We start from the raw sequence: 27,784 nt of genomic DNA on the forward strand, positions 1-27,784 counted from the left end.
ATTTTTTTCAGTTCATTGAATTTGATATGCATTTTCAGAAAGAACACCAAAAGAAGCTTGAATTCTGTCAGATCTGGGGTGTGAGGTTCATTTTATACATGTATATGAGCTTTCATCCTTCCTCAGGGGAGAGAATGCCTTCAAATGCACATTTTTTCACATTCCCCTTCTAGTGCAGCTTGATCCCTCAGATAAATCTCTACTCACTGTTTGTGTTATCACCGTGGAAAAGTTTGTGAAATCACAGATTTGGCAGCACAGTTTCACAAACATCCCTGAATAGGAGAACACCGTCTGGGAAAAGTGAAATGTTTTATTACAATTGGAGCTCTCAGATTTAGAGGTCTGCAGTATCTGCTGAAAAACCTCCTCCCCCAGCCAGGAAAGATGGGAGTTAGACTGATCTGCCAACATTTGTGGTATCATTCGATGGTCTCTTTTGCATTTTTTTAATTTCAGCCATAGCCTGGGCTAATTTTGGCACCATTAATACAAAATTTGGGTTTACCTACTTTAATTTCTAGTGGTTTTTTTTTAAACTTGGGGAGACAAGACTTAACCACATGTGAGAGTGGTGTCACAAATCAGACTCTGTTACAGGTATGAACCCTGTGGGTCTGTCCCACAGGGGACAGGAGCCATCAGCCCAGATATCAGAGATGTCAAAAAAGGAGATGTCAGTGAGTGGCTGGCAAAAGGATGCAGAAGTAGTTGGAAGGATGCAACATCCATTGCTCTCCTGAAATATTTTGTTGCTGCTCAGAAACAGACAGCAGGAAAGAAAAACCCCAAAATTTGTCAGTAGTGTTGGAGTGAATTTTAAAATGTTTTTATCAGCAAGCCTAGAAAACAGCTTTTTTTTCCTCCCTCCAATCTGGAACTAGTTCTCAAACCATTCTGTAAATAACACCTTTTTAAAAATCCATAATAAACAGAAAGTTGCAGTTCTGGTCTTCTACTTATCTCCCCCTAATTTTAAATCAGCAGTAATGAACAAAGTAGTGCATGGGGAAATAGAACCTTATTGCTCCCCATGACCTCTCTGACCTTGCCTGAGACAACATTTGCATTTGGCTTACTGAATAAGTTTTGCTTTTCTGATAAATATTTGTTCTGTTTGGAAAAAAAGTCCATCAGGTTAATTGCAGTTAATAATTAGCCAAAAAGTAACAGGTAAGTAAACAGAGCTTTACAAACAAGGTGTACAGGAAGTAGCAGAGTGTTTTCTGAGGCATCACAGACAGATAATTTATCAGGTACAGCTCATAGAGCTTCAGCAACACAGATATGACTGAGTTTGGTTTTTTCCAATTATATTTCCTTTAAAAATTAACTTAGATTTAAAAGACCAATCTTCCTTATTTCTCTGCAAAGGGCATGAATGCTAGAAACTTACATTAATTAAGAAGAAAATGAATCAGAGGTTATCTCCAGGTTACATCAGGTTGAATTTTGCTACCATGAAAGCATTATATGCTGCTGAAGACAGACAGGATGTTTACATGTACATGTAAAATGTACTGGCCAGGAGAGATCTGCAGGAAAGTAATTCTTAATGGAGTTTCACAATCTTAAATCTTCAGTGAGAGAAATGTATCATCTCCACTTTTCCAATCAATCTCCAGTCACTCACAGCTCTCCACACCCAGGTCAAGCTCCTATAATGTATGGTTTAAAAAGAGTGATAAATACTTTATTTTAAAAGTAAGCAATATAATCTGTCATCAAACAATCACGATTCTGCATGTCTGTGCAATAAAATGAGGCCCCCATGGTTTCAAGAAGTGAGAAAAGCCACAGGGCTATAGAACCTTTAGGACCTTTGTTCTGCCTTTGAGATCATGCTGAGCTTCAGAAAGTGCTTTGAAGGAAAGGAAAATAAAGGTAAATAAAGTAAAAGGAAAATAGTCTAAAGCTTTAGTTGTGTTAGCAAAGACCAGGTCTACCAGGTTGTCTTTCTTAGTTAGATGGTTGGGTTCTTGCTTTCGTTTCATTTTGTGGAGATAATTACTAGCCTGAACTTCAGTAACCCAAGTAATGAAATGAAGTTACTATATAACTTGAAGGAGGTTACATTAGTTTAGTAGCAGAGTTTAAACTTAGATAAAGATCTGATTAAAGGGGACACAACAGATTGTATCAGAAAAGCTCTGGAGACAGGTATCTGCTGGGTATCCTTAAGAATTGTTCTTGGGATGTGTCTAGGTAAACATTTTCATTAAAGATCTTTGCATAGGTGCTTCACAGTGATGATTCACAATGGAGAGCTGAAGAGGAAGGTTTGAGTGGCATTTGAGTAGAACTGGAGAATGCTAAGAAATGGAATAAAAGTTAAAATTGTGCAGAATGCAAAAGTACATACTTACTCTTGTTTTAATCTGGAAGAATGGGTGAGCTCATGTGTATACCCAGAAAATAAGGATACACTGTGCAGAAAGTCTCAGTAGTGATAAAGCATTAATATTAATTAAAATACACTGCTAAGTCCTTGGCAGGAACACGGTATATAGTTCTGGTCGCCAGTTTAATGGAATATGGATATTACCTGGATGGATATAATAAAAGGAAAATCAGGGAAATATTCTAGTTTATGAGACAGGGCTAAGGGAGTTGAATGGAAAAGACAGTATCAGACTGGGAAGAAGCTACCTTAATGGAAAGAACAATGCCAGCACAATTTATACAAATAGTCTGAATGGTAAAGCCTGAGTTTAGGCTGAACATTTAGAAGCAAATTTCATAAATATCAGAGGGATGAAGGTTTGGAGCAGCCTCCAAGAGGCACAGAGGGCCCCAATTCCTCCCTGGGACTCCATGTGTTTCCAGAGGGCTGTGGCATGGCACACATTGAATTGAACACAAGCACTGAACAGGGAACCTGTAGGAACATCACATGACCCTGTAGGTTCTAATGGGTAAAAAATCTGCTTATAGCTATCACTGATGTCATTCATTCTTATTACTCTCCTAGTTGTTTGTAAATTAATAAATCACAGGCAAGTTAGCTCTTGTTACAACCCAGAGGTTTGTAGAGAAATTTGATTTATGCTGTGTCTGTATTGAAATCTTAAGCTGTCTGCAAATAAAGGGACATTGAATCCTGTGTAGTGAGGATGAAGAGATGTTGGTTGGCTTATCTGTGCCCGCTAACTGCAGAGGGTCTGGCGACAGCTCACACCAGTGAGTCCTTTGAAAGCAGCTGTGTCTGGTGCTTCCCCTTCCTGGGCACGAGTGACTCAGCAGCACCCAGCTGTTAGGAATGGTGTGACATGGGTTTCTGCCCCTGCAGAGGCAGGGCTTGAGCCCATCTGGCAGGCAACTGGTAGAGTCTGTGTGTGTGCAGCACAGCTGGGCTCCGTGCTTGTTTGTCCAGTGTACCAGTGCTGATCTCTCCCCATGTTGGCAGTGCTCTGCATATAATGTAATTATTACAGTCCTCTTCCAGGAGGGGAAATACCTCAGGATATGTCCATGACCTCCTAAAGTACACATTCATGAAGGCACTTGGTGCTAAGGTAAGGTGGTCAGAGGAAGCGTCCATTTTTAAAATCCCACATGAGTGAATCACTTTGAGAAATACCTCAGAGTTTTCAGGAATATTTGTAAGATTGCGAAATCAAAACACTTCCTGCAAGGAAGAAGAAGGCACTCAGAAAGCATATGTTGTATGTCAAAGCTATAACTTTTGACCTCTTAGTCCTCTTGAGCAAGAGATTCCCAGGCTATTAAATTGTCTTTATTGCTCTGTCATATATTTGTAGCACGTGTTCAGTAGTAAATATCTTATCTCATAACAGAAATAAATAAAAAACTCTGCTTTCCTAAAAGAAAAAAGGAAAAAATCCCAAGAAAAACCAACCACCAAATAAAAAAAAAAAAAAACCAAAAAAAAAAAAAACAACAACCAAAAACCTTTTCTATTTTCTTAATCAAGACAGGAGCATGACCCTACATGAAAAACCTCTGGCGGAAGAATTCAAGACACTGTTTTGAGTCATGGTATTGTGCCACAGAGGATAAAGTACATTTTTAAGTCACTGATAAATATGCTGACTACTTTTTTTTAGGGACACACTGTTACATGGTAGTGCTGAGAAATAATTAATGTACTAACTTGGGCAGTTGTCACTGCAGAACATAATGCTCCACATGCCCCACCCTTTTTCTCCAGCCAATTGGTGAGCAAGGAAAGAAAGTTTTCACGTCATAGCAAGGAAATAGTTACAGTATCTGGGTTATGTGATGATAAACTCCTGTGGAAATTGAAACAGGATTGCTTTTCAGTCACAGTCAACTCTGCCTTAGTATCATACATATCTATAAAATGTACCAAGTCTCTGTTTTCTGAAGCACTCAAGAACAGTTCCTACCTCACTGTGTCTTTAGCTTCAGGATATTCATTGCACAATTAGTGGGGTATTTATTCATCTGAACAAAAAACTTATTTGCTCTGCTTCAATTAAAGCTGATGACATATATTCCTTGAAAATAAGTGAGGAAGAAGTGGCAGTGCCTGCATAGGGATATTCCTGTAAGCATTTGCATGACTGGAAGTGTTTTCTTGTTAAGGGGTCTGTGCATAAGCACACAAGACTTTATGGGAGACAGTGGTAGGCACTGTTCATGCTCAGGGAGAGCTTGGAAATTGGTGTGCAATACTCTTACCACCCCTCTCCCGCTGTTCAGTCTCACCTTTAAGTACTTCAGGTAGACTTATGGTGGCAACAAGAGGCCATGTAATATATATATATATATATATATACACATATATATATATGTTATGTGTTGTATATAAATGTGTATGGATATAGAGTGCTGAGGGGTGCAGGGGGTCAGGCAGGGGTAGGAGGTGCTTCAAAGGAGTTCACAGTTTATGCATGCCAGGGGTTTCCAGCATTGCTCAATATGCAGGCACCTCCAGTAGTTCCACGGGAGGTAGGGTACAGATCTCTCTAGCAAGAGTAAGCCTGCTTTTCATTACTTAGCTTTCATGGGCATGAAAATAGTCCAGGGTCTCCCAGGGTGGTGTTGAGCACAAATTGAAGATCTCTGGTTGAGGAAGCACATAAAATGATGCCTTAGAATGAATGAGATAATCAACTTTTGCAGTAGTAACCACAGAGATCTAATAGGATCTCTTTACTAAAAGCAGGCAAAAAATAAGTTTCCAGTGCCCTGTCTGAGAGATGTGCACATTTTGTCATTGCTTCTGAAATCCTGTTGCTTCTCCATAAGTTTTCACATAATGGGCACAGCAAAATGCTTTCGAACAAGCCTTCCAGTACTGTGGGGTAGGGTTTGATTACTTATAGTCAAGTTTCAATCTAAAAAAATTGCTTGAAACCAAAAAGAATGGGATAAGGCAGAATTTTCAAAAGCAGCAGTTTCATCATCAGGGTTTCAGCAGCTTCATCTTTACATGGTCAGTGATCTAGGCCAATGCAAATCTTCCACTTGATGAGTTTTGTATTCCAGAAGTGTAAAACTTATTTTCCCTTCCTGATGGAAAGCCAAATTTTTAAATAAATGCACTTAAATGGAAAAAGAAGGACAGACAGTTTTGCATGCTTGAGGACATACATTATTAGGAACAGGTAAGAATATGTTTGGTGTTCATGAGCATCCCCACATTTTTAGGTAGGAATAATTTGTCACAAAAATGCAACAAAAAGTGCACAAAAGTCCAATATTTTGCCATGTCCCAGCACCTGCCAGAGCACGTCAGTCACATCCTGTGAGATGCAGTTGCAAGGGTTGTGGGACTCCTCCTTAGAACAATGGGCTCCAACATGCAGAGGGAAAAGTAACACCCTAAACCACCACATTTCAGTTACTCTGAGAGTTACATTTTCTTTCCTGAGATGTGTTAGTTGCACGTTATCTGGAATAGATACACACTGCCAGAGCTTTTTCCCACAAGTATAAACTGCATTGCCATTTATTGGGAGAGTTCAGTAAAGCATAGCAGAAACTTTCCATAGACAGTTTTGAGACTTTTAATGGAAACTTATTTTGGCAAAGCTCTGAAAGAACTCAGTAATTTCATTTATGAGATCCAAAAGCTTAAAAACACAACCCCCTTCTATCGGATGCTGTCTCGCAAAAGAAAACCTGGTGACAGAAGAGACATCCTGTCTGTATAACATAGCTGTATAACATAGCTGTATAAGCTGCATAAGCTGTATAACATAGCCAGATCAGAAGCTCAGTTTTCCCAAGGGATTGCTTAACTCCTGTACCAGAACCTTTGGGGAGCTTGTAAGCTGAATGCGGCTGTAATGCATCTACCAGCAGCTGTTTTCTGTCCCTTCTAAGCCTGTCTTTCTCTTTCTTTTTTTTTTTTTTTTCCTTTTACCACGATTATTTTTAATGCCATCTTGCATTCTGCTTAAAAATGATGATACTGCTCCAAGGTACTGCAGCCTGGTGCAACTAAGTGAAGTCAATGCCCTCATGCAAACTGATGTCAACACAGTGATGTTGCATTTGGGGGCAAAATGGGGGCTCTTGTTCCTTCAGAATGTTCCTTCGTGGAGGCATAGTAGGTCTTGAAAACTTTACTTCTTAGTGGCAAAACTTCCATCTTTGTTTGAGTAGTGCTGATCCCTCTTAAAGAGAGGATTTTCAGCAGCCAGTGCTGATGGCCACCTCCCACTGGCATGTTGTATGATTTATGTGCCAAACTCCTATTCCTACTTTGGAAAATCTGTCTAAATCTTTTGAAGTTTTGTAATGCAGACCTTTAGTTCTGGTGTTGAGAACAGGATTGTTCTGCTTTATTTTTCCAAGACTGGCCATACAATCCAATGTACTACACAGTCTCGCATTCAACACTGCAAAGTTCATTTCCTAGCCCATGGAAGAAATAATTTTATTTGTTCATTATGAGTATTTGTTTCCACATTTTGGGAGGTGAGGATGAAGGCAACACAGAGCTGCTAAAACATGAAGCTGCTAACTCACAAAGCTGCTCTGTTCTCTGGGGCTGGTGGCATTTCATCACTTGCAGCAAGGCAGTTCACTGGGCTCACAAGAGCTGCTGCAGCTCCTCCATGAAGTGATAGATAGATAGGGATTGAAGACTGGCAAATGCATCAAAGGCAGCCAAACAGACCTATGGCTCTAAGAACTTGGTAGGTGTCATTTTTCACAGATAAGGTGGCTCTGATTTTAGTAAGGCTTATCAGAAGACATTTCACAAGGCAGGGAGCAGTTTTGTCGTGCAGTGGAGAGTTGGCTGTGTGATGTGTTCATTTGCTCAGAAGGTGACCATTTTGCAATTTTGGAAACTTTCTGGGAAGCAATGGCCAAGGCCAGATCTTTCTGAAGTTAATGTCATTTTCTGGAAAACAAAATGCGATTGGTTTTTTGGTTGGCTTTTTTTTGGGTGGTTTTTTTTTTTTTTTTCAGCTGAGGTACATAAATGCCTGCCTCACATAATTTTTTCCCCTCGCAGTTTTAGTTCTCCATAAAAGTCCTTGGAAGATTCAAGCATGCAAGTTCTTGGCATGATGGATATCAAATCCTAGCATCGCTTGCTTCTCGTGTCTTCTGAAGTTGCTACTCCACCAATCCTTCCTTTTGTTGAATTTCCACCAAAGATCTGGGCTGGAGAAAAATGTGGCATCTCCAAACAATGTATCAGAAATACATTAGAATGTGATTTAAATTGTCTTGCTGTTCAAGAATCTTCTTCCCACAAAAAGCTGAAGTCAAGGAAGTGGGTATCTTGGGCAGGTGCCTAAGAAGGTATTTTGGAAGGTGTAAGGCATCCTAGCAGCACTGGAGTAACAACCACGAACAGGGTGTCTGTATTTGGCAGATGAGGAGGGCCAATCCTCCTGCAACACTGCTGAGATGCCCCACAGCAGTGATGCTGGTGCTGGAGCTTGCACTGGGATATTCCCAGCTCTGTTTCCCTTTGTTTTCTTCTAGGAAACAAAAAAAGCCAGAGACCTGTGTACAGCAGCGAGTTTCCAAATTGTAATATAGTGAAAAGTAAAAGCTGATTATTTCTAGTCAGAGCGGAAAAAAACAACCCAAATCCAATGGATGACAAAAATTCTTCCATTCATCAAAACTCTTGAGTACTATCATCTGCAGAAGAAGCATTGCAAGAACAGAGGAGCAGATGGGAGCAGGAGCAAGTGAGATCGGTTCTACAGTCAGTCATCTCTGGCTTTCATGTCTCTTCATGCATTTCGCTGCACTAGTAAAAAGTTTCTGGCATTTTTTCCCCCCTCAAGACACTTTTGGCAAAGATAAGCACAGTCCAACCGTCTGCTACCGATAACATTTTCACATTCTGTGCTGGAGCTTGGGTTGTAGCTGATTTACCAGCTTTTTGTGTACAAGGGGACGTTTATTCCCCCTGTTCACTGAACTGATGGGGCAGCTCCTTTCTGAAAATTTTTTCTGCATAGGGTGGAATGTGTTAAAGCAGGTTTGTGTCATTTATGTAAGGGTGGATTTTCTTTTAATCCTTATCTGCATGTCATCTTCTACATTTTCATATTTGCATGTGGGGGGGGTGACGTGTTTGCTAGAGCTGTGCATTGTTTTTCCTGCCTTGGTGCTTGGAAAAGGTCCTTGAGAAAGACCATCCCTCAGACATTAGGGACAAAGGAGTTGCAGAACCAATTTAGCAGCTGAAGTCATCTTTATTATGATTTAAAACTGTTCACAATTAAACAGCCACTAATTCTGAGTATATGTGAAACAATAATTTGACCTAAAAAGACACACAGGTCAGTGCAAGGCACAGTGTTTTGATAAACATGAGGCTTTGTTCTTTTCAGAGAAAAAAATTTCACTTACCCATCTTCAATATTTGTTTTATTAGTATTTTCAAAGACAAATTTTTTTAAAAAAAATCCACAAACAAACAAACAAACCTCAGAAGATTTTCTCTCTGACCTGCATGAATGGACATTATGATCATAGAAGTCTAAGAGTGCTAACAGGGCTTTATCCACATTACATTATATTTCTGGAGTTCAGATTGCAGATGTTCTGGGCTCTGTACCGAGCCGTGAAGTTTTGCTTTGTTGAAAAGGGTGAAAGGACATGAGGAAGGAACTATGCAAATCATGAGATGGAGAGGGAACTTCTTTGGAGTTTGAACAGCATGAAACGTACTGTAGTCGTGCATTTCAAATACCTTTTATAGTGTTCAGACCTGTTTACAGGTCTTCACAGAACTGAACTCTGGCATTAAATGTGACTGAGATTCCCTATTGCTAAATAAGATCAGCTCTAAAAGCAGTCCACTTGCTATAACTTGCAACATTTATAGTAAACGACTGAATTCAATGGGTTTTTTTCCCAGACTTTTGAAGATAAATTGTTCTTCATCTTCAAAACTTACCCAGGTGCTGTTAAAACATTTTGTGGCTTTTTACCTGGGCTTTCAAAATATAATTGTAGTCTCCTCCTTCCAGAATAAAGGGTGGTAGAGAGTCTATTTACCTCATTTATTAAATTTCACACAGTTAAATTAAAAGAAATAAATGCTTGATTCAGATCCCATTCATTTCAATAGCAGTCTTTCCACTGAGTTTTAGTCAAGTTTTAAATGAAGATCAGAAGATGATCCTCATTTGCATCTAATATGCTCTTCTGCTATGCCTTTTAAACTTAAATATTACCAGAGGCTCTTCAAACCTAGCAGCGTGTATTAACTTGCTTGCTTGTCAACATGCACAAATATCCAAATTTCATCTGGAAGCCCTAGAGTCATTGTTAGCATTTATTCCCATGAAAGCACAGTTGTTGAAAACAAACTTTTAAAGCTTTTTATCAGCTTGCATTTGTTCTTTGTAGTCAGTTGACACAGGGCATTTGCTACAGTAGTAACTTAACAGTACCTTTTATTGTTTGCAGCAGTAAATGCTGTTTATTTTAGTCCTGTCTGCAGTTTTTGTCTTGTTTTAGTCTTGCTCGAGAAGGTGACCTGATTCTTAAGGGACAAGATGTCCTGTAGGGAACTTTGAGGCATAGATCTTCCTGTAGCTCTTCAGCTTGGCTCCACAGGAGTCTGGAACTTACTGTAGAGCAGCCTGGGAGGAAGTGTTGGGACTGATGCAGCTGCACATGCCCCAAGGCTCAGTGCAGCATTCACCGTGGGTGCTGGCAGCACTTCCCTGTCCTCAGTGGGCAGAACCACACACAGAAGTGCATGGGGTGATCATGGAGTGTAGTTCAAGGCAGCAGATGAAGCTTGTGTGGTTGCTGTTGTGTTTCAGCAGTATTCCACATACGTTGCGTCTCTAGAGATGTCCGTCTGCTTAACTGGGAGAGCTACAGATATATATATATATATATATATATATATGTATATTTGTGGGTGTGTATGTGGAATCATATACTTATTGGATGTGTTGTATTTGTAATAGCAAGCTTTTAGTGTTCTACTTGGAATGAGCTGCAAGTGGTTTCTCTTGTCCTTTTTGAGCCAGTTCTATGTGAGTGCTCACATAGAGCTTTACACCTCAGGGGATTCAGAAATACGTGCATGAGAACCACAGCTTACTTCAACATAAGACTTGATTTAATATAAATAAAGAAAAACATATGTCTTTTTTCATTGGAAGGCACAAATTGAAATTTGCAATTGCGGTGTCTCAAGAAATCCCACATGCTAAAATGTTCACAGCACAGTTTAATGCCTTTAACTCTCGTTTCTCAAGTTAACTCATTTTGAAACGATTTTAAACAATTCAGTGCTGATGTAACTAGCAACCGATCCCATATTTTCACAGCCACACATCTTCAGTTTCTTTTTATTGTGCTATAAAATCCTGCTGCTTCATAGATGTTGCCAGAACAAACAACAGTGAAGAATGTGGGGTTCTTTAGACCATGGAAACAGGCTTATTTATCCATTGTCATCTACTTGTTTTCCCAAATATCCTGGTGTACATCTTAAGGTGCCACAGCCCTGCCAGACATGTGTCACCAGATTCAAGGCTTGGTGAGCTATGCCCATTGTTGTGCTCTGTGCAGACTGTTTACACCATTTGCAGCAAACACAGCAATACAAACTTCTCCATGGATGCCAGGAGAACCATTCCATTTCTGTGAGACATTTCCCAGGGCCAGAACTTCACATGAATGGAGCTGTGAGACAGTCCTTCTCGCACTCCAGAGTTCTGCCCAGAGGATGCACACAGGTTTTTTGAGATAAGCATAGTAGATGTGCTGGTATATGAAGCTGGAGGGTTGGAGAACTGCAGCCATGGGCTTCTAGCTAGGACCTGTGCTACTTGATAGACAGACCCATCCCTGGGGGAAACGAGCCACTGTAGTGCACAGAGCTGCTGGGACTGACACCAGAGTCTAGTGCCCCTTGCATGGTCTTGTTTGGGTGCAAACAGTGCAGTGCAAGACAGACTTGCTTTGGTCAGTATGTGGATTTCACACAGCATGAGGATCACGCTTCTAAAACACAGACATGGGCAATGCTTTCTCTTGGGAGACCCAGAATAAGTGGGATGGCAGAACATCCATCCAGTATAACCAATATACCACCAACTCCGCCTTTCCCCCACTCCTTAATTTCCTCCTCAGTGGTTCCCAAAGTCTCGTTCCTTTCCATAGCACAGTGGTGTTTCCCCGTGCTGTACACCTCTTGAATGTCTAAGCTGCAGTTGACATTTTGTCTTGAAGAGCCCCATTTTGCACACTAAAGCATCCAGCTTCAGTTGCTCTGTAGTGTGTAGGGAACAGTGAGTCTAAAAATGGCCAGCTAGGACATGAACTCATCACTTTGCCTATCCTGATATGGATATATTTGTAGAGCCAAGCTGATCACCCTGTTCTGTTGGGCTCCCATGGGAAAACTTCTTGGGGGCACCTCAGAGTCCATACTGACTTCACATAGCACAGTCAGTATGGCTTGAGTTTCTCTAAATATGGTTAAAAAGGGAGAGAAGGTGCCTCTGTGGTTTTCTGCACAAAATTTGTTAAGTGTTTTGTCTAGTATTTATAAACTATTCATTTATAAACTACTCATTATTTAAGTTCACTGGTTATTGCACTTGTAATAGACCTGGCCTTTTAACCTTGAGCAATAGCTGAAAAGAGAAAGCCCCGTGCAAGCTCTTAGTTACCTTTGTGGCAGCCTCTCCAGAGGGTGTGAGTGGGGAGAGCAACCCAACAGCAGCACCCCAGCTGCTGGGGATGTCTTGGGGAGCTTGATTTTCCAGCCATCATTCTCAATAATTAGCCTGCAAAAGTCAAGGCAAAATCCTAGTGCACTGGCCATGTGTCAGGGAACTGGGCTGGAATGTAGCTTGGAGAAGGGCTGAAGCCTGAGGTACATCCTGGTAGCACTGGAGTGGGAGCTGCCCCAGTGGCAGCTGCTTTGCAGGGAGAGGAGAGCCCTCCAGTGCAGAGGCCACCACCCTTGGGGCATGCTGGGGCACCACCAGGGATTAATGCCAGCACTGCCTCCCTTCCTTCAGCATTTTGCCACTGATGGACCCAGTGGATCCTGGCTTCTCCCTCTGGTCACCTCATATTATTCCCAAGTCTTTTTTAGAGCAACTGCATCCCAGGACCCCATCTTCTATGCCTACTATGTGTTCTGCAGTCTTTGATGTAACACCTTGCCTTTGGCTGTAGTTCATGTAATGTTGTTCAGAGAGCTTATTTTCCTAAATTATACAAACCAGCCTGCGCAGGTCATCTGTCCCTCTTTGTTATTTAGAACTCCAGCAATGCTTGTGTCATCTGCAGGAATCCTCAGCAGTGATTTGAAGTCTTTGAGATCAGTGACAAAACCACATGAAGAAAACTCAGCTAAACTCAGGTTATCTTTTAGTACCTCAGTGGAAATACCCTCTCTCAAAATTCCCATCTATTATTCACCTTTGGAAATCGACTTTTCCCCAAACTGTAGAAAATTGCAAGGTGACAATTCCCATTTCTTTGAAATTTTGCTTGTATTTACAGAAAATATCTGTATCAACAACAGTTTTATCCCAAGACATTCAGAAGGTAAAGCTTAAATCTGGGTTAGTCCATCCTGTCCAAGTACTTGCTCCAAATTTATACCGGTATCAGCAAGAGAAGAATTTAATCCCCCATCCAGTTCACATTGAAGCCAGTGGAAAGATTGATTTCAGCGCATCCTGGTCTGGCCTTAATCTCTGGAGGATTAATAAACATACATGCAGAATTAAATAATGGCAACAAAGAAGAAAAATAGAAATATTAGTAAATTATATTGGGGAGGGAAAAAAAGCACCCTGGGGAATTAATAAGGTTGAATCCCTCGTTGTCAGAAATACTGTGACTTTGGTGAGGTCTTCATCCAGAAACAAGTTGATTTGTATGTGATTATTTGTTCTTTCAGGCAAACACACTCACCAGCAAACAGACCATCTGTCATGATACTTCCATCCTTTGCAATTCAGGATGTGACTTTCGACATTGAAGGGCAGGTCTCCACTCCTAATTGGAGTCAGGAAGGGAAACCTAAAATTACTTTTATCTGGAAAAGTTGTTTTTGTCAAGTAAATAGAAATAAGAAACCATCTGGGAAAGCTTTCCCTCAAGGCATATTCTTTTTCTCCACTAGGGTGTTAGTTTTGGTCATTTTTGCAATTACAGTTTCCATCTAAGTATTTTTAAGAGACATTGTTTTGGTCCCACTGTGTCTGAAAGTTGGAATTAATCTCAGCAACTGCATTACTCTAAACCACACTGTTTGAGCAAGAACTTGCTAAAGCCACATGAGGTTGTTTTTCACAGTGTTTTGAATTAAAGTATTTGGATATGTGCAAAATCATTATCTTCTGCAGAAGAATTTCCAGTGCCCAAATGTTGCTGTCATTGAGCTGAAACTGGACTTTTTAGGCATTGTATGGGTTTTCAGACACTGTTCTTGAGAGAGAGCATGTGCCAGCATGTGAGCACTGTTTGCACTCCTCACCTGTTTCCTAGCTCTCCTTTCCATAACTTCCCATGGCACGTTGCAGCAGATTTGGTTTTCCTTTTGTGTCACGTGAAGTTTCCTCCCTCTTGAAGTTCTTACTCAGTGAAACATACTTAGTAAACATACTCAACCCAGCAATACTGGGCAATTTCTCCATCCCTTCTCTCTGTAGAGCTGAGGAACTTGTGAATATAATAATTATTTCTATTTGAGTGATTGATTACATAAAATGTAATGTCACTTTCTTATTTCAACCTCTGATATTTCATACCCTGTTTACTTTAGGGAAACATTGCATGGTTCTTTCTCTTTCTAGTAGGTTAATCATGATGACAAATGTCCTGTCTATTCTAGTACTTTGTTGTAAGCTTAAACATCATTATTTTGATTATTTGACAGCTAGTGAGCTGCACTTTGCTGGTTTCCACTGCAGGTTATGTGAATCTATTTGATATCTTCAAGGGCATGCTTTGAAGGTAGTTAAAAAAATACCTGATATAGAGGATCTGCCCTTAGAGCTGATGTGCATATTTATGCTTAAATATCAAGCATCTTCATTTAATTTCAGGGGGCCTATTAGATGAAGGTCCTCATAAAGGGGAAACAGTTTTTCCCCCAGGAAAAATCATGGAGATGCAGGGTATGGTCAGGATCCCCTCTGGGTTGTGCAGGAGTGACCCAGGGGATACAATGGGCAAAGGTTGGGATGGTGTGATTGCTCATACAGACCCAAATTGAGCAGTATTTCCTATAAAGTTATTCCATTCACTTGGAAGGTGTTTTTCCCCACACTCTGATAGTAGCACACTCAGTAATAGTGTTATCTCCCCAGGCATTCAGTGCCAGCTTTCTATCCCAACCAAGCACCCAGCAAGGTACTGCTCTTCCATTAAGTATCTAAAAACAATCAAAAGGGAAATTACTGCTAACAAGTGAGGAGAGATGAACATTTATAAATACACTGTCAGATTAAAGAAATATCCCTCATCTACAAGTTTTGTGTTTTTGTCAGTAATGGCTAGAAAACATGCAAAGTACATAAATTTATCTTACTAGGGCATATATAGTTATAAGTGACATATGAAGCATGAAAATGGACTTGCATATCTCCGAAATTGCCTTTGTGAGTTACTATTTTGATGTGTATCACAGGTGAAGGGAGACTAACACAGACTAAGCAGGGATAGAAACAGAGTGATTTGGGGATTGGTGATAATTTGGTTTCAAAGCATTCTCTGGGGTTTTTCTCGAGTCTGGGGCAAATATGTGTGACAGGCTTGGGACTTCAGTAATCAGAGATTTTCCGGGGAAAAGATGAAAACAGATTTTACTTGTATCAGTGCAATTGCTGCAGGGACCATTTTGTTTAATCTGAGCTTGTATGGATTTGGGAAAATATTGTTGCTTAGCATTACAGCCGTATGGATGCCCTCTGTCTCCCTACCATTGCTTGAGGAAAATGCTATTTAGGAAATGCTTTGGTTTCAGACTACTACTTCAGGCTGCACAAGTAAAAAGTGGCCAAGGACCAAAGGATTGGAGAGGGTGAACCAGCTTGCATCACCTAGAAATACTCCTGTAAGTTCAAGTTTGAGGCAGAGAAGGGGATGCATGTCCACAAGCATGTCTGTGGAGACACAGAAGCTTTTAGTAGCGAGGACAGCCAACCCTGCACTTTTCATAAGCACTAAATTCAATGAGTTTGCATTTGTCAGTATAGTGTGCCTCTTTCCTGCGCCCTTTGATTGCTGCTGCCTTATACACCACCTGACTTATGGGTCATTTCAGCAATATCTAAATTTTTGTTAGGCTGTCTGTTGAGGTAATGCTGCAGCTGATTCAAGATCAACATCACTTTGGCATTTAAGAATTGCAGCAAATGGGCTAAAAACTATATCACACAGAATTTAAATGCTTTAGGGTGACAGTCCCATGATGCTGCCCTGCAGAATTCTGGGTTGCCCCATGTCAAAGGAGTGGTGGCTTGGGCACTAAGGGCCCAGCAGATCACCCTGGCTGGGACAGGAGAGCCCTGCACTCCCAGCCTGCAGCCTGCTCTCAGCACTGCCACAGACAGCAGCCTCTTGGGACGTGCTCTCTGTGTCAAAACTTTCCAGACTGGTTGTGTTTTCATTATATTAACATCACAGATAAAAGCAAAGCTTTCGTCTTTCAGGGGTCAGCCCATGCCCTGAAGTTCAGTTCTGGATCTTGGCTTTTCTACTGGTCAGGGTTGTTCTCACCCTGAATGTTTTACTCTCCCTTTTAGCTAAGATGTGTAAGTGTCCACACAGGACATATATTATATGGTACATGCTGCCATAACCTCCAGCAGTACCATGCAAGTATCCAAGCCCACCACTGACTCCTAAACCTGGATAGTGCTGGCTTTTTTACACATTGAAACAAAATTATGTAATGAATGTATTGCATGTGGCATCAGAATCTGTCCTTTAGAGGACAAGTAGGTTGAGTTCAATAGAGGTTAAATTGTAATAAATTCCATCCACTCAAGCATGCACATCCCACTTAAAACTCTGCGGAGCAAGGCGAGCACCTCATTGTCTGTGCTTTAGCCTCTGGCCAGAGTGGCATTCACACTGTGATATTATATACAGATAATTATAGCATGTATCTTTTTAGAACAGTTTCCATAAGCAAAGAAATTGCAGGAATGGTGTTATTCATCAGATATAAGCAGGCCATTTTATTTTCTTTTCAAATCTTCTAGTTGGAAAATTATTCTGCGCTGTTGCCTGAGCTCAGTAATACTGCTGCAGGGATTTACCTTGTTTTGTTTGATTTGGGTTTTATTTGCTCAGCATATACTGCTTATGACCCAGGTTCTCACTTGGTAAATACTGGTGTGATGAAGTTCACTTTGTGGACGCACTTAGATCCCTTGTATCTCTCAGCACAAACAAAAATTTGTGCATGAGGGAGAAAGCTGCACTGAGGTGTTCTGGCTGATACTCTGACAGCCACACACTGTTGATTTCTTAGCAGAAGCAGCCCTCTTTATTCTGCTCTCCAGATGGTAACTAATATCTCATCTGCAGCTACTGTTTACTGGATGGAGGATGTGAGGAGGGGACCAGTGGCTTTGAATTATTTTGGTAGAGAACTGCCAAAGAGCTCTCTGCCCACAGTACAGGGGGGAAAAGGAGGTCCTGGGGGACCAAGGTGAAGCCCTTTCAGAGCTTGTTATGTCTGGGTTTCCCTCTGCAGCTTCACAAGCAGGGAAGCTCTTTCTCTTGCCTACTTGCTTCTGCCTCCTTGCTCTGTCCTCTGAGCTGTTTCCAATGCATGGAGCACCATAGCGAACCACATCAACAAGCTTTCCTGAGCTAAAAATACGCTCGGTCTAATTATTTATTTATTGTCCTATATTATTTGTAGCTTGGATCAACTCTTTGGCATGGTTCCCTGAGAGGTCCCATGGGAGAGGGAGAGGGAGAAGGGCAAGAGTAACCATGCCCTCTGACTGCTGCCTCAGTCTTGAAGCAGTGAAAAGTCTGTCTTTCCCAAGACAGCTCACCAAGTTCAGAGCTCCAACACTTGTCTGATCCCAAGAGAAGCACATTCAAATGAGTGCAGTTTGTCGTAGGGGTTGTTTCAACAAGCTGGGCTGTTTTATTGTATGATCTGACTGATGCCAAGCCACATAGAGTCGGTCAAGGGCGCAGGTGGCCAGGAGGATGCCACCAGAGAAAGCTCCTCCTTCCAGCCATCCTTTGGTTCAGGTGTAGCATAAACACTGCAGCTTTTGCACTGGACCTGTCCTGAGTACTGGGGCAGATGGTAACCTCAGAGGTGCAACAAGTGCATCAGGTACATTTGGGGACCCTGAAGAGCACAGCAGGATGACTTACAGTTTTATTTCTGTGAGCAGTCCAAACTGCACCTGCTCCTGCACCGTGTTAGAGTGCTTTCCAATATCACACTGTTCTAAACATCAGATATGAGATGCCTAAATGGAGCATCCAAGCTGAGGTTTTGAACAGTCTGAGAATCTGTAATTACTGGTTTTTCCTGGGTTTTAGGATAACATTGCTTAAAATTCAAGATGTCCTCTGGGATGACTCCTTGACTTTTCCAGTCAGTTCAAAGACTCTTCATCCCTGTCCCCAAGAGCAACCAACACTTTTTCCAGAGCAGACTAGCCATATGACAGTACTTCTAACTTTCAAAATGTGACCACTCTGCAGAATTAAAACCTACCCATGACTCTGATAATTTGTGGACCTTGTACTTGAAGCAGACATCAAGTACAGATTTGAAGTATGAACACAATGCAACAATTGAGGTTGAAACTGGAACAGAAACTAAAACAGAAAATCCCACTTAGAATTTCTAAAGCAAGCGTTAAGAAATTCAGAAATTCAAAATATATGAAAAGGGTCAAGCACCTTAGATGATGTGCTTCCAGCCTGTCATAGTGTTCCCATTTACCAGCAGTTGCTGCTCTGATTCCAAACACTATAATGTTTCTCTAGATGTATAATGAGAAATAACTGAGGAATGTGAGTCAACAGCCTTGCTTTAAACATGGTCCAGAGTATTTAATCTGTTATCACTGTAACTCCTAATGCTGATGATTGTACTGAGAAGTACCACATGTTCAGTGAATAGTTTTGATGATTGGTAAAGTGTGTTTTTATCACTGTCATTACGCTGTTTTCCCTACTAATAAAGCATCAGTTGTTCAGTAAATCTTCAACAGGTGTTGTCTTTTGTTGCTAGAACTGAAACATATTTCCAGCTTTCTCAAGAGTCTTTGTTATTTGCTTTGCAGCACTCCAGTTTCTGATCGGTGTTTCTGTGAATTATGGCTCTACAAAACTATAATTTCATATATTCATTTCTCCAAGTTAAAACAATATAATTCTTTCAATATGGAAAGCTGTGAAGTCAGGCTGGGGTTGCATTATGCAAACAATGAGATAACAGCCTCCTTCTGCTTCCACTGAAGAGCAAAAGAGTGGAGCTGAAGGAGCCCCTGGAAGGGGTTGTGAAGTTTTTTACCACATTGTCTTCTGTATAATTCTCCTTTTCTCTGTATTAGCATAACTGAGAGATGTGTTCATTTGACCCCTGTAGGGATAGCACAGGGATTGACTGTATGAGTACAGAATTTGTCAGGGTTGTGTCTGGTGTTTTTCTTCAGAGCAAGTTTGCATTTTGCTCATGCATTGCAATCAATTACAATCTTGATAACTTTTTTCAGTTCCTCTAGATTTAATAAAGGAGTGTAATATAATGTCAGGAGGGGATTAATTTTTCCATCGTGCTGTTATAAATATTTGAAATCTCAGTGGTGCTCTGTGTGACACCTCTTCCTTCCCCACCAGGCAGAAGTGGATTTGAGTGCCAAAGTTGAATATGCCAGAAAATATAAATCTGTCATACTCCCAAAATGTCAGAGTGGCAAGAGATGTGTAAGCCCTGGAGGTTCAGTTAGACCTTAAAACCCGAGTTTGTAGCTTAAGGGGTCCTTCAGGAAGCCCCCCTTCCTTCCTCTGAGCTTACAAGGAGACCCAATGCCCCTGTAAGTAATGTAAAATAGGTCCTCAGGAAAATCACTTTTGGTGATACCTGGCAACATGCCATTTTCAGTAGTCTTCAGTGGAACTGTATCAATGTCCTCTCTTCAGGAACTGAGTTATGTCTGTGATGCAGAAAACTTAGTGCTCCCTATGCACAAAAGCCTCGTATTGCGGCTTTTCTATAACAGACAGTGATGGGCAGTTATTCCAACTCTGAATTCTGGTACATCTCTGTCCCTGGGAAGCACTGCGTACTTCCTACACTATTGCCAGTGGAGTCATGACAGATGACTTCTTGCTTCTTATGAAGCTTAACTTACTGTAGTGCTTTTAAAGATAAGTGAGAAACAAGTCTTTGCCCTGTAGTTAATTCTTCCTTTCCTTCATGGAGCTTTCTCCTTTTCTCCACAGTTTGTCAAGGGACAAACAACAAGCTGACCCAACTGGGACATGTGGAAGACCATTTCACCAGCCTGCAGAGGATGTACAACAATTGTGAGGTGGTACTCAGCAACCTGGAGATTACATATGTGGAGCACAATCGTGACCTCTCTTTCCTGAAGGTTAGTGTTCATAGCCAATGAGGTCTTCTCTGCTACAAAAAAATCCTACTCCCATTTTTTAAGTGCAAAGGATCAGCTGCTGATGAAATTCCAGTGGTGATCCAAAAACATAGCTAGTTAAGGTGCTAGTTAAGTATACCTGTAGGCTGCAGGATGCACTCAACCCTACTAAAGAAACCAGGTACTTTAAGAAATACCTTTTCAGGCATTGTGCTGGGTGCCATGCAGATGGGTTTATTCTCATTTATAATTAGAATTACATCCTTACCTATTATCTCAGTTCTCAGAGAGCAAAAGGCTTTGTGGTGCTGTTGGGCAAAGCAAAGCACAAAGCGAGTGGCAGATTGTGAAGTGTGGAGGCCTTTTCCCTGCCCTCCAAACTGCAGTCCCTTCCCCTGCCATAGTGGTGAGTGCCTCTCCAGCCTGAAGTGCTCACACCCTCAGCAGGCAGGCAAGTCCTGTGCAATAACTTCCCACATGGATTCTTGAAGTGATCTTCAAGATAATACCCTGTGACTGACACATGGGCTACTCCCATCTCAACATTTGTTTTGTGCACAAGTTCATGGGCAAATTAAGGCAAGCTGAGGAGGGAGTGAACCGAGGATGGATGTTTAAACACAGCCGTGGCATGGGGAGGAGCCATGGCTGACATGGGGACCTGCAGGTTCTCCACCAGCAAGTAACAAGCAAGATCAAAAAATCTGTGGTTTGAACATATGAGTTACAAATATGATGGTATTGCCATTCTTCTTTCCCAAGCACAACCTGATTGGGGAGCTCAGGGTTCCAAGGAACATAATGAGTCTCTTGAAAATTTACTGGTAGTCTTCATAGAAAAGGAAAATATCTTCAGTAGCCTGAAGGATTTTCACTTGCAGTGATTTTTGTAGGGGTTAGAAATGCATATGTTTCACAATACAAGACAGGAATAAACCCACATGCAGGAACAGTATCTCACTTGTATTTTTTCCTGTAAAGATATAAATTGTTTAAGAAGGAGAAGGTTGCCTAGTCTCTCACTTTGATGAGCATGGGAAGGGGCACAGAAGAGACCATGTAAAAGCCTGAATCAGGTGGCATCTGAGTGCTGCCAGGTGCTGAAGGCTAGACAAGTATTTATTGGAAGCATCACACTTAGTTGCCATTTCATACATGCTTGCCCTTTTCTCTTGCATGCCCTAATCAGCCCCACTTACCCTTACTTGGGGACAGAACCAGGGGTGTGCTGAACCTTTGGAATGACCCCCTGGTAGCTGCTGAAAGGGTGAGTTTATACATGCTTAGGTATGTATAGGGAAACCTATAGGGATATATAGGGAAACACCAAGGCTTTGCACATAGTCCCTTCTTATTCTTGGATTTATTTTATTTTTAATGAGATTAGGTGGTCTCTCATCCCTTAAAATTGAAAGATGGTGCATTGGAGGAGTGGGAGGAGGAAAGCCATTATTGAAGAGTACTATGGATTAAGCACCTTGTTATTCTGTTGCTCTCTCAGTCAATACAGGAGGTTGCAGGCTACGTGCTCATCGCCCTTAACATGGTGGAAGTCATTCCCCTGGAAAACCTCCAGATCATCCGAGGCAATGTGCTGTATGACAACTCTTATGCCCTGGCTGTTTTATCCAACTACCACATGAATAAAACCCAGGGACTCCGGCAGCTGCCAATGAAGCGGCTTTCAGGTGAGACATGGGCAAGGAGGGGAGGCACCTCTAAAGGCGCCTAAAACTTCAACTGTCACTCTTTGGTGTCAAGATCTGTTGGAGATTGCCTCTCAAAGTCATGGGCCATCAAAACCTGCTTTAGAAGCAAGGATCTGAATGTAGTTTTCTAATTGCTCTCCTGCTAGCCAGTCTTCTGCAAAAGACAAAGAAAACTCATCAAGATTCATCTTTGCTCCCAAAACTGGCAGAGAAGCATCCATTTGTTATTTGTATTATTTGATTCCAGTGCATACATATCAATATTTTCTGTTAGATCCCTGTGGGAACTGGTATTATGTGTGTCTTACATGGTCTCTGGCTGGACACACCAGCAGTGCCTACTCTGCTCACTGCTGTGGGCCCTAGAGGTGGCACCAGGCAGAAGAATACATATAGTGGCATCTTTGTGGCATCCAAGAAAAGCTGGCTCTGCAGAACCTGTTGGTCTGATCCAGGTGTTAGTTACACCATCAGGAGTCTGATGCCCTGATTGTTCCTTTCTGTCAGTATCAGGTGACTGAGGTGGAGAAAGATGTAACTTATTTCTCTTTCTTTAGAGCAGAGACATTTTGGGGATGTCTCTGGGTCAAAATAGGGATTTGCTTCACTTAGCAATTTTTTTTTTTTGTTTAACAGAAATTCTCAATGGAGGTGTTAAAATCAGCAACAACCCCAAACTGTGCAACATGGATACTGTTCTTTGGAATGACATCATTGACACAAGCAAGAAACCTCCCACGGTGCTTGAATTTGCAAGCAACCTGTCTTCTTGTGAGTATTAACTTATGAAAAGTGCTGTGCTCCCCCCCTCCATTTCAGAGAGTAAAATGAACATCCCATCTTTCATGCAGTGGATTCCTGGTCCAACAATTCCTAACAAAGGCCACCCAGCTCTGTTCCAAGAGAAATGCTTTCTTTTCTGCACCACTGGCCTAAGACAGAATTCTTCATGATGGTTAGGTCCTTAACTCACAACTCAGCAAAGTTCTTGGGAATGTTCCTCTTGATTTAAGACAGTACTCTGCATATGTGCTCAGCTCAGAAAGACAGCTCAGAAAAACGTGCATTCATTTCCTTTCCAGCAATCTTCTGTTTACATCATAAGGCTCTGGTCTAGAAAAACCATATGGGGAGCTTCATAGAGTTACTTGAAGCCTTCTTAGAGCTAGGGCCCACGTAATGCCATAAAATTCTCCTGTTTTGGGCTCCACAGATTATCCTGGCAAAAGTATTAATAAACAGGTAGATAAATCTGACACTTCAGATCAACAGGGAGATGAGGAGATATATAAAAAAGTTTGTACAGCATATGCTCAGAGCAGGCTCAAGCTAATCCTGCAGACTTATGAGTCCCTCGTAAAATCCCCAGTCATTTCACAGAAAGGAGAGTTTATTTTCATTTCTGAGCATTTCATTTCTGGCACTATAAATTGGCAGGAAAACATATTTTCTTTATCTTCTTCCAGTTGCATAATTGCCTGAGCTAATAGCCAACTTCTGTGTTGACTTATTTTTCTATGGAGCCCTGGCGTAATCAAGGAGTTGCAAACTATACATGTCAGCACAGGCATTTGGCTCTGAACACCACAGAAATGTTAACCTTTAACTTTTCAACTTAAAAAAAATAAAGTTCTTTGGTCCCACACCAAATCAATCAACTCTTGGACAAGTATTGGCATTTGTTCAGCTATTTGATGGCTGACGGGGGGAAGGAGAATCACATGCTGTTAGTGGGAAGAAGCACTCGAGTAGGAAATGTCTTTTAAATTTAGTGAATTCCACATTAATCTCCTAAGACAGCCTTTTATGGCTTTAATAATGATGCCATACTCTAAAATAAGTTGTTTCTCTGGGACTTTGCTTGTCATTAAGAGAAAAAAGGAACAGAGCAAGGAGGGAAGAATGGAAAAGAGCCCAGCACTGAATGCTTGAGGTCAGGCAAGGTGTCTGTCCATCCTGCCCACCTCTCCATAAATCATGCGTCTGCAGCATAGTCCTGCACAAGGAGTATTTTTGGCAGAGGATGGGAGGAGGGCACAAAGCAGACAAGTCAAATTACTTTGTGGTCAGAGTAGCTGGCAGTTGCCTGTGAATCCAGTTGGATTTGTTTTCTTTTTAGAACTGCCTTGTTCAGAAACACTGATTTACATGTGGCCTGGAGTGAGCAGCTGGCACATGCCTGACTTCAAGCCAGTGGTGACTTGCCATTGCATGAAAACCCCAGCAGAAGGGCCAGCCAGCCGGGCAGTAGCTGAGATTCCTGTTCCTGGGAAAAATATTCCTCTTTCGTAAGCTAGACTGGCTGGGTATTGTGCTCGCTTGCTCAAAGGTGTGGAGGTGGAGAACTGCACGTAGGGAAGCAGAGGTGAACAAAGGATAACAAATTCAGGTCTCAAATTTTTTGAGCACTGTTATGTAGGTGCTTCCTACCCTGGTTTATCAGGAAGGAAATCTCAAGTAATTGTTTTCTGTTGTTCATGGTACATTGTTATTTTCTTAGTTTACAGAATATTATACTCTGTCTTGTGTTTTAGGTCCCAAATGCCATCAGAACTGCACAGAAGACCACTGCTGGGGCCCTGGTGAACAAAACTGCCAGACATGTAAGCCTGTAGATCAGTTAAGAAATAGGTTGTGTGCTCTAACATACATACTACATTTCTGTCTACTGAAAAACTAACTGTAATTATGCAAGTAGGATGCTTCCTTGATACTAAGAGAGCATCAGAAACATCCATTTACAAGTGCCTGGGATTTTGCAACAGTATATTTTTCCTAAAGTAAAGGTTGAGGAAGAACACCATGACAATTTGTTTCACTGCTTTTTCTTTTTCTCTTTAAAAAGTGGACAAATAGACTGGGTCTTATTTTGTGAAAAGTTCAGTGGAAAAACGGCTGATCTAGACATAATGCAAATGAAAGCAACACCCTACATTCAGTTTTCCATTGCAAATAGTCACCTGAACCTAAGTTTTTTGTCTGCAAATATCACGCCACATTTGTGTGAGTTAGAGCTTGAGGAAGGAGGAGCGTATACCTTTCCTGTCTTCACTTAGGGCATGCTTCAGTTTTTGTCAGCTGGCTCTGCAGTTTGGCTCTCAGGGTGCACAATGTCTGTGCATACAAAGCCCTTCCTGGGCTGGTTCCTGCAGCTGAGGCTGCACAGCTGTCCCAGAACCTTGCGAAACCTCAGGTCCCAGCCCTGCGAGCTTCCAGCATTTACAAACCCTCACTGCAATCAGGAGTGCATGAAATAAAATCTTTTGCGGGCTCTTGCTCACCTCTCCAGGCATTTGAGATTCTGGCCAACTGAAAATGTATCCCACATTGCCATATGTGGGAAAGTTTGGGGGATAAGTCTCTTTCTTCTGGAAATGAGCGTGGGATTCTCTATATGAAGTAAAAATGTTTGATATAATATATGTTTCCAGCAGGAATAGTTATCAAAGTGATGAGGTCCTTTATTCCCCTGCTAATTCTTATGAAAAATTGTATCAAAATGCTGTCCATGTAGAACAATGTGCCTTTTATTCCCCTGTTTCTAGTTAAATGGAGGAGTTGCTATCAGAGAAACTAATGCATACTGTGGAAATAATCTGTTTCCTTGAAAATATTCAACCTTGCTTATAGGCCTACAAGAAAAAATAAAATAATACACTTTGGATACAGAACTGTGTAATGGAAAAAGAATATATGCTTTTGAAAAAAAATCACTGTTATATACCCTGTAGCTGGCTATTTTTTGAAATAATTTTCTGTTAATTAACAACCATGGTTTTCAGACTTACAGGAATTTCTGATAATATTGTAACTCATTTGTGCCAACTGTGAAGTTGATAACAGTTAGCACAGTGCACAGCTGAAATGCTCAGGATGCTGTATGAAGCAGAGTAGCCATCAGGTTCTTCTGGCACCTTATGCCATGCTTCATGGATCAGTAATTTATTTTTTTTTTAAGAGAACTAACAATCTCATTTTGGGTCTCTGGTACAAAAACATGCTAGCCATTCATTTGTGTTTTTTTTTTTAAATTGTTCTGATGATCCTTTTCTTTGCTTTGATATTCAAATGAAGAAGCTTTCCCAATTCTCAACAAAATGTTTCAGTTAGTTTTTGCTTTTCTGCAAAAAGCTGGACCAGGGCCAGTTCTTTCCTTTGGGTTGTTGCACTGGTGCAAACCCTGAGGGAGTTTGGTAATGAAGATAAAATTTGGCCAAGGATTTGAACATTAAAGAAAAATAATTCAATATGCGCATGAAATCTGATTGCTGAGTGAGTGTCCCCTATCTCTGAAAATTTTGGAAATATTTTAGTGCATTAAAGGGATGTTTTACAGCACCACACCTACAATGTATAGTTTCTAGTTATAGTACAGAGTCCTGGCGATTCTGTCACATTGTTTTTCCCAAAGTTAGCACCATAATAGCAAATTTTCTCAATGAAATGGAGACAGATGTCTCCATGTCTCTGTTGCCCAGCTATAAGATGCAATGACTCTGTCACAGTTTTGGTGCAACCAGGTTGTTCTTTCTAAGCAGGACATATTTCCTGGCTGGGATCAGAGTTCTTAGCACCTCATAAGAGCCAAGATAATTACAGGCTGAGCATGACCCCTTCTTACCACCACCCACACTCGCTCTCACCCCTCCCAAACTTTGGCCTTAAATGAGGACAGAACGTCCCATGAGGAAAATCTAGCACAGAACCTGCACCAGACCTTTTCTCCATATTTCTTGATCTCATTATAGCAAGCACAGCTGATGTTTTTCCTTTTTTCTTGTATCTTCCAGTAACAAAAGTCATCTGTGCTCAGCAGTGCTCCGGTCGGTGCAGGGGGAAGGTGCCCAGCGACTGCTGCCACAACCAGTGCGCCGCGGGCTGCACCGGGCCTCGGGAGAGTGACTGCCTGGTAATGACGCTGCACCACCACCACAATGGCCTCAGTCCCTGACACAGCAAGCAGGGCTTTCAGCTGCATGTCCTCTAGCCTTCTGCAGCCCCAGAAGGCCTCCTGAGAGATGCTGATCTGGAGGGTGCTCCAGGGCCTCCCTGCGTGGGTGGCTGTTGGGAGGGAAGATGACATGACCTTCGCAGCACCCTGGGCTGGTGTTTACTGACTCTGCCCATGGACCTTCCTAGTGTGTTCCAAACCAGTGTTAGTGCCTTTGACTGCCCAGTGAGCTCAGCATTGTTGCAGAGCATCCAAGTGTTTGCTGTGGGCAACTTCCCCACATGGACAGGCCCACAGCTGCCCCCATGGTGCAGCAGTTATCTGGGCCAGCACAGCTTTGCCTTGTGGTCCTTAGCACTAGTAATCTTGGTTTACCAAAGCAAGAACTTGTAAGGGAAGTAAAGAAGTGATGGATCTTCATTTCTTTGCATTTCACCGAACTTCACGCATGAAATCCGGGTTTCGCTTTCTGCTTTTGACTTGCCACAAAAGAACTGTATTTGGGGAGCCCTGGGGCAGTGAAGAAGGAAGAAACAAATGGAGCTTCTTTAGGGAATAAAGGTCTCATTGCTTTTCCACAAGAGTTTCAGGGGTTTGGTGCATGCTGTGGTTTTAACTCTTCCCCATGTTTGCACTACACTCCATTGAAAATTCAGTGACATCTCAGTAATCACCACAGAAATTGTCCAACCTGGATTTTATTGTTGTTACCTCTATTCCTGGTTTTCTTTTAAGATGGCTATGATCCCCTTACTGGCTCACACAGTTACTGTTTCTCATCTGGAAAGCCAGGGGAGAAGAAAGGGAAAAAGGGAGTCATTACTAATTTAATGCAGATTTAGATTGGAAGAACCAACTTGCCCTTCATAAATGCTTGCTAAATTGTTCATTACCTGCAGCCAAATATAATGGCTTGAGTTTAATATTTAGCCAGAAAAGTCAGTAATTGGCAGGAAAGGACTTGATTTGATTTAGGTTATTAAAAACTGGCCAAGAAAAGTACAGTTTGTCTTGATCTGGTTGCTGCTTGTAAGGGAAAATTTTTCTGTCTAAGGCATGCAGATTTGCTCCTGTTC

The 27,784-nt window shown here is 41.5% G+C and overlaps 1 protein-coding gene across 2 annotated transcripts in view; it reads left to right on the forward strand.

Moving 5' to 3' along the window:
• Nucleotides 1-27,784, forward strand: part of EGFR (epidermal growth factor receptor) — a 156,608-nt gene that overhangs the window by 87,480 nt on the left and 41,344 nt on the right. For both annotated transcript variants that reach the window (XM_005486979.4, XM_026793416.2), the window contains exons 2-6: nucleotides 19,897-20,048; nucleotides 21,550-21,736; nucleotides 22,394-22,528; nucleotides 24,292-24,360; nucleotides 26,548-26,666. In XM_005486979.4, the coding sequence (XP_005487036.2) occupies nucleotides 19,897-20,048; nucleotides 21,550-21,736; nucleotides 22,394-22,528; nucleotides 24,292-24,360; nucleotides 26,548-26,666 (662 nt within the window). The remainder of the gene's footprint in view (nucleotides 1-19,896; nucleotides 20,049-21,549; nucleotides 21,737-22,393; nucleotides 22,529-24,291; nucleotides 24,361-26,547; nucleotides 26,667-27,784) is intronic.

This window comes from Zonotrichia albicollis, chromosome 1 (genome assembly GCF_047830755.1).
Source record: "Zonotrichia albicollis isolate bZonAlb1 chromosome 1, bZonAlb1.hap1, whole genome shotgun sequence".
Taxonomy (NCBI): Eukaryota; Metazoa; Chordata; class Aves; order Passeriformes; family Passerellidae; genus Zonotrichia; species Zonotrichia albicollis.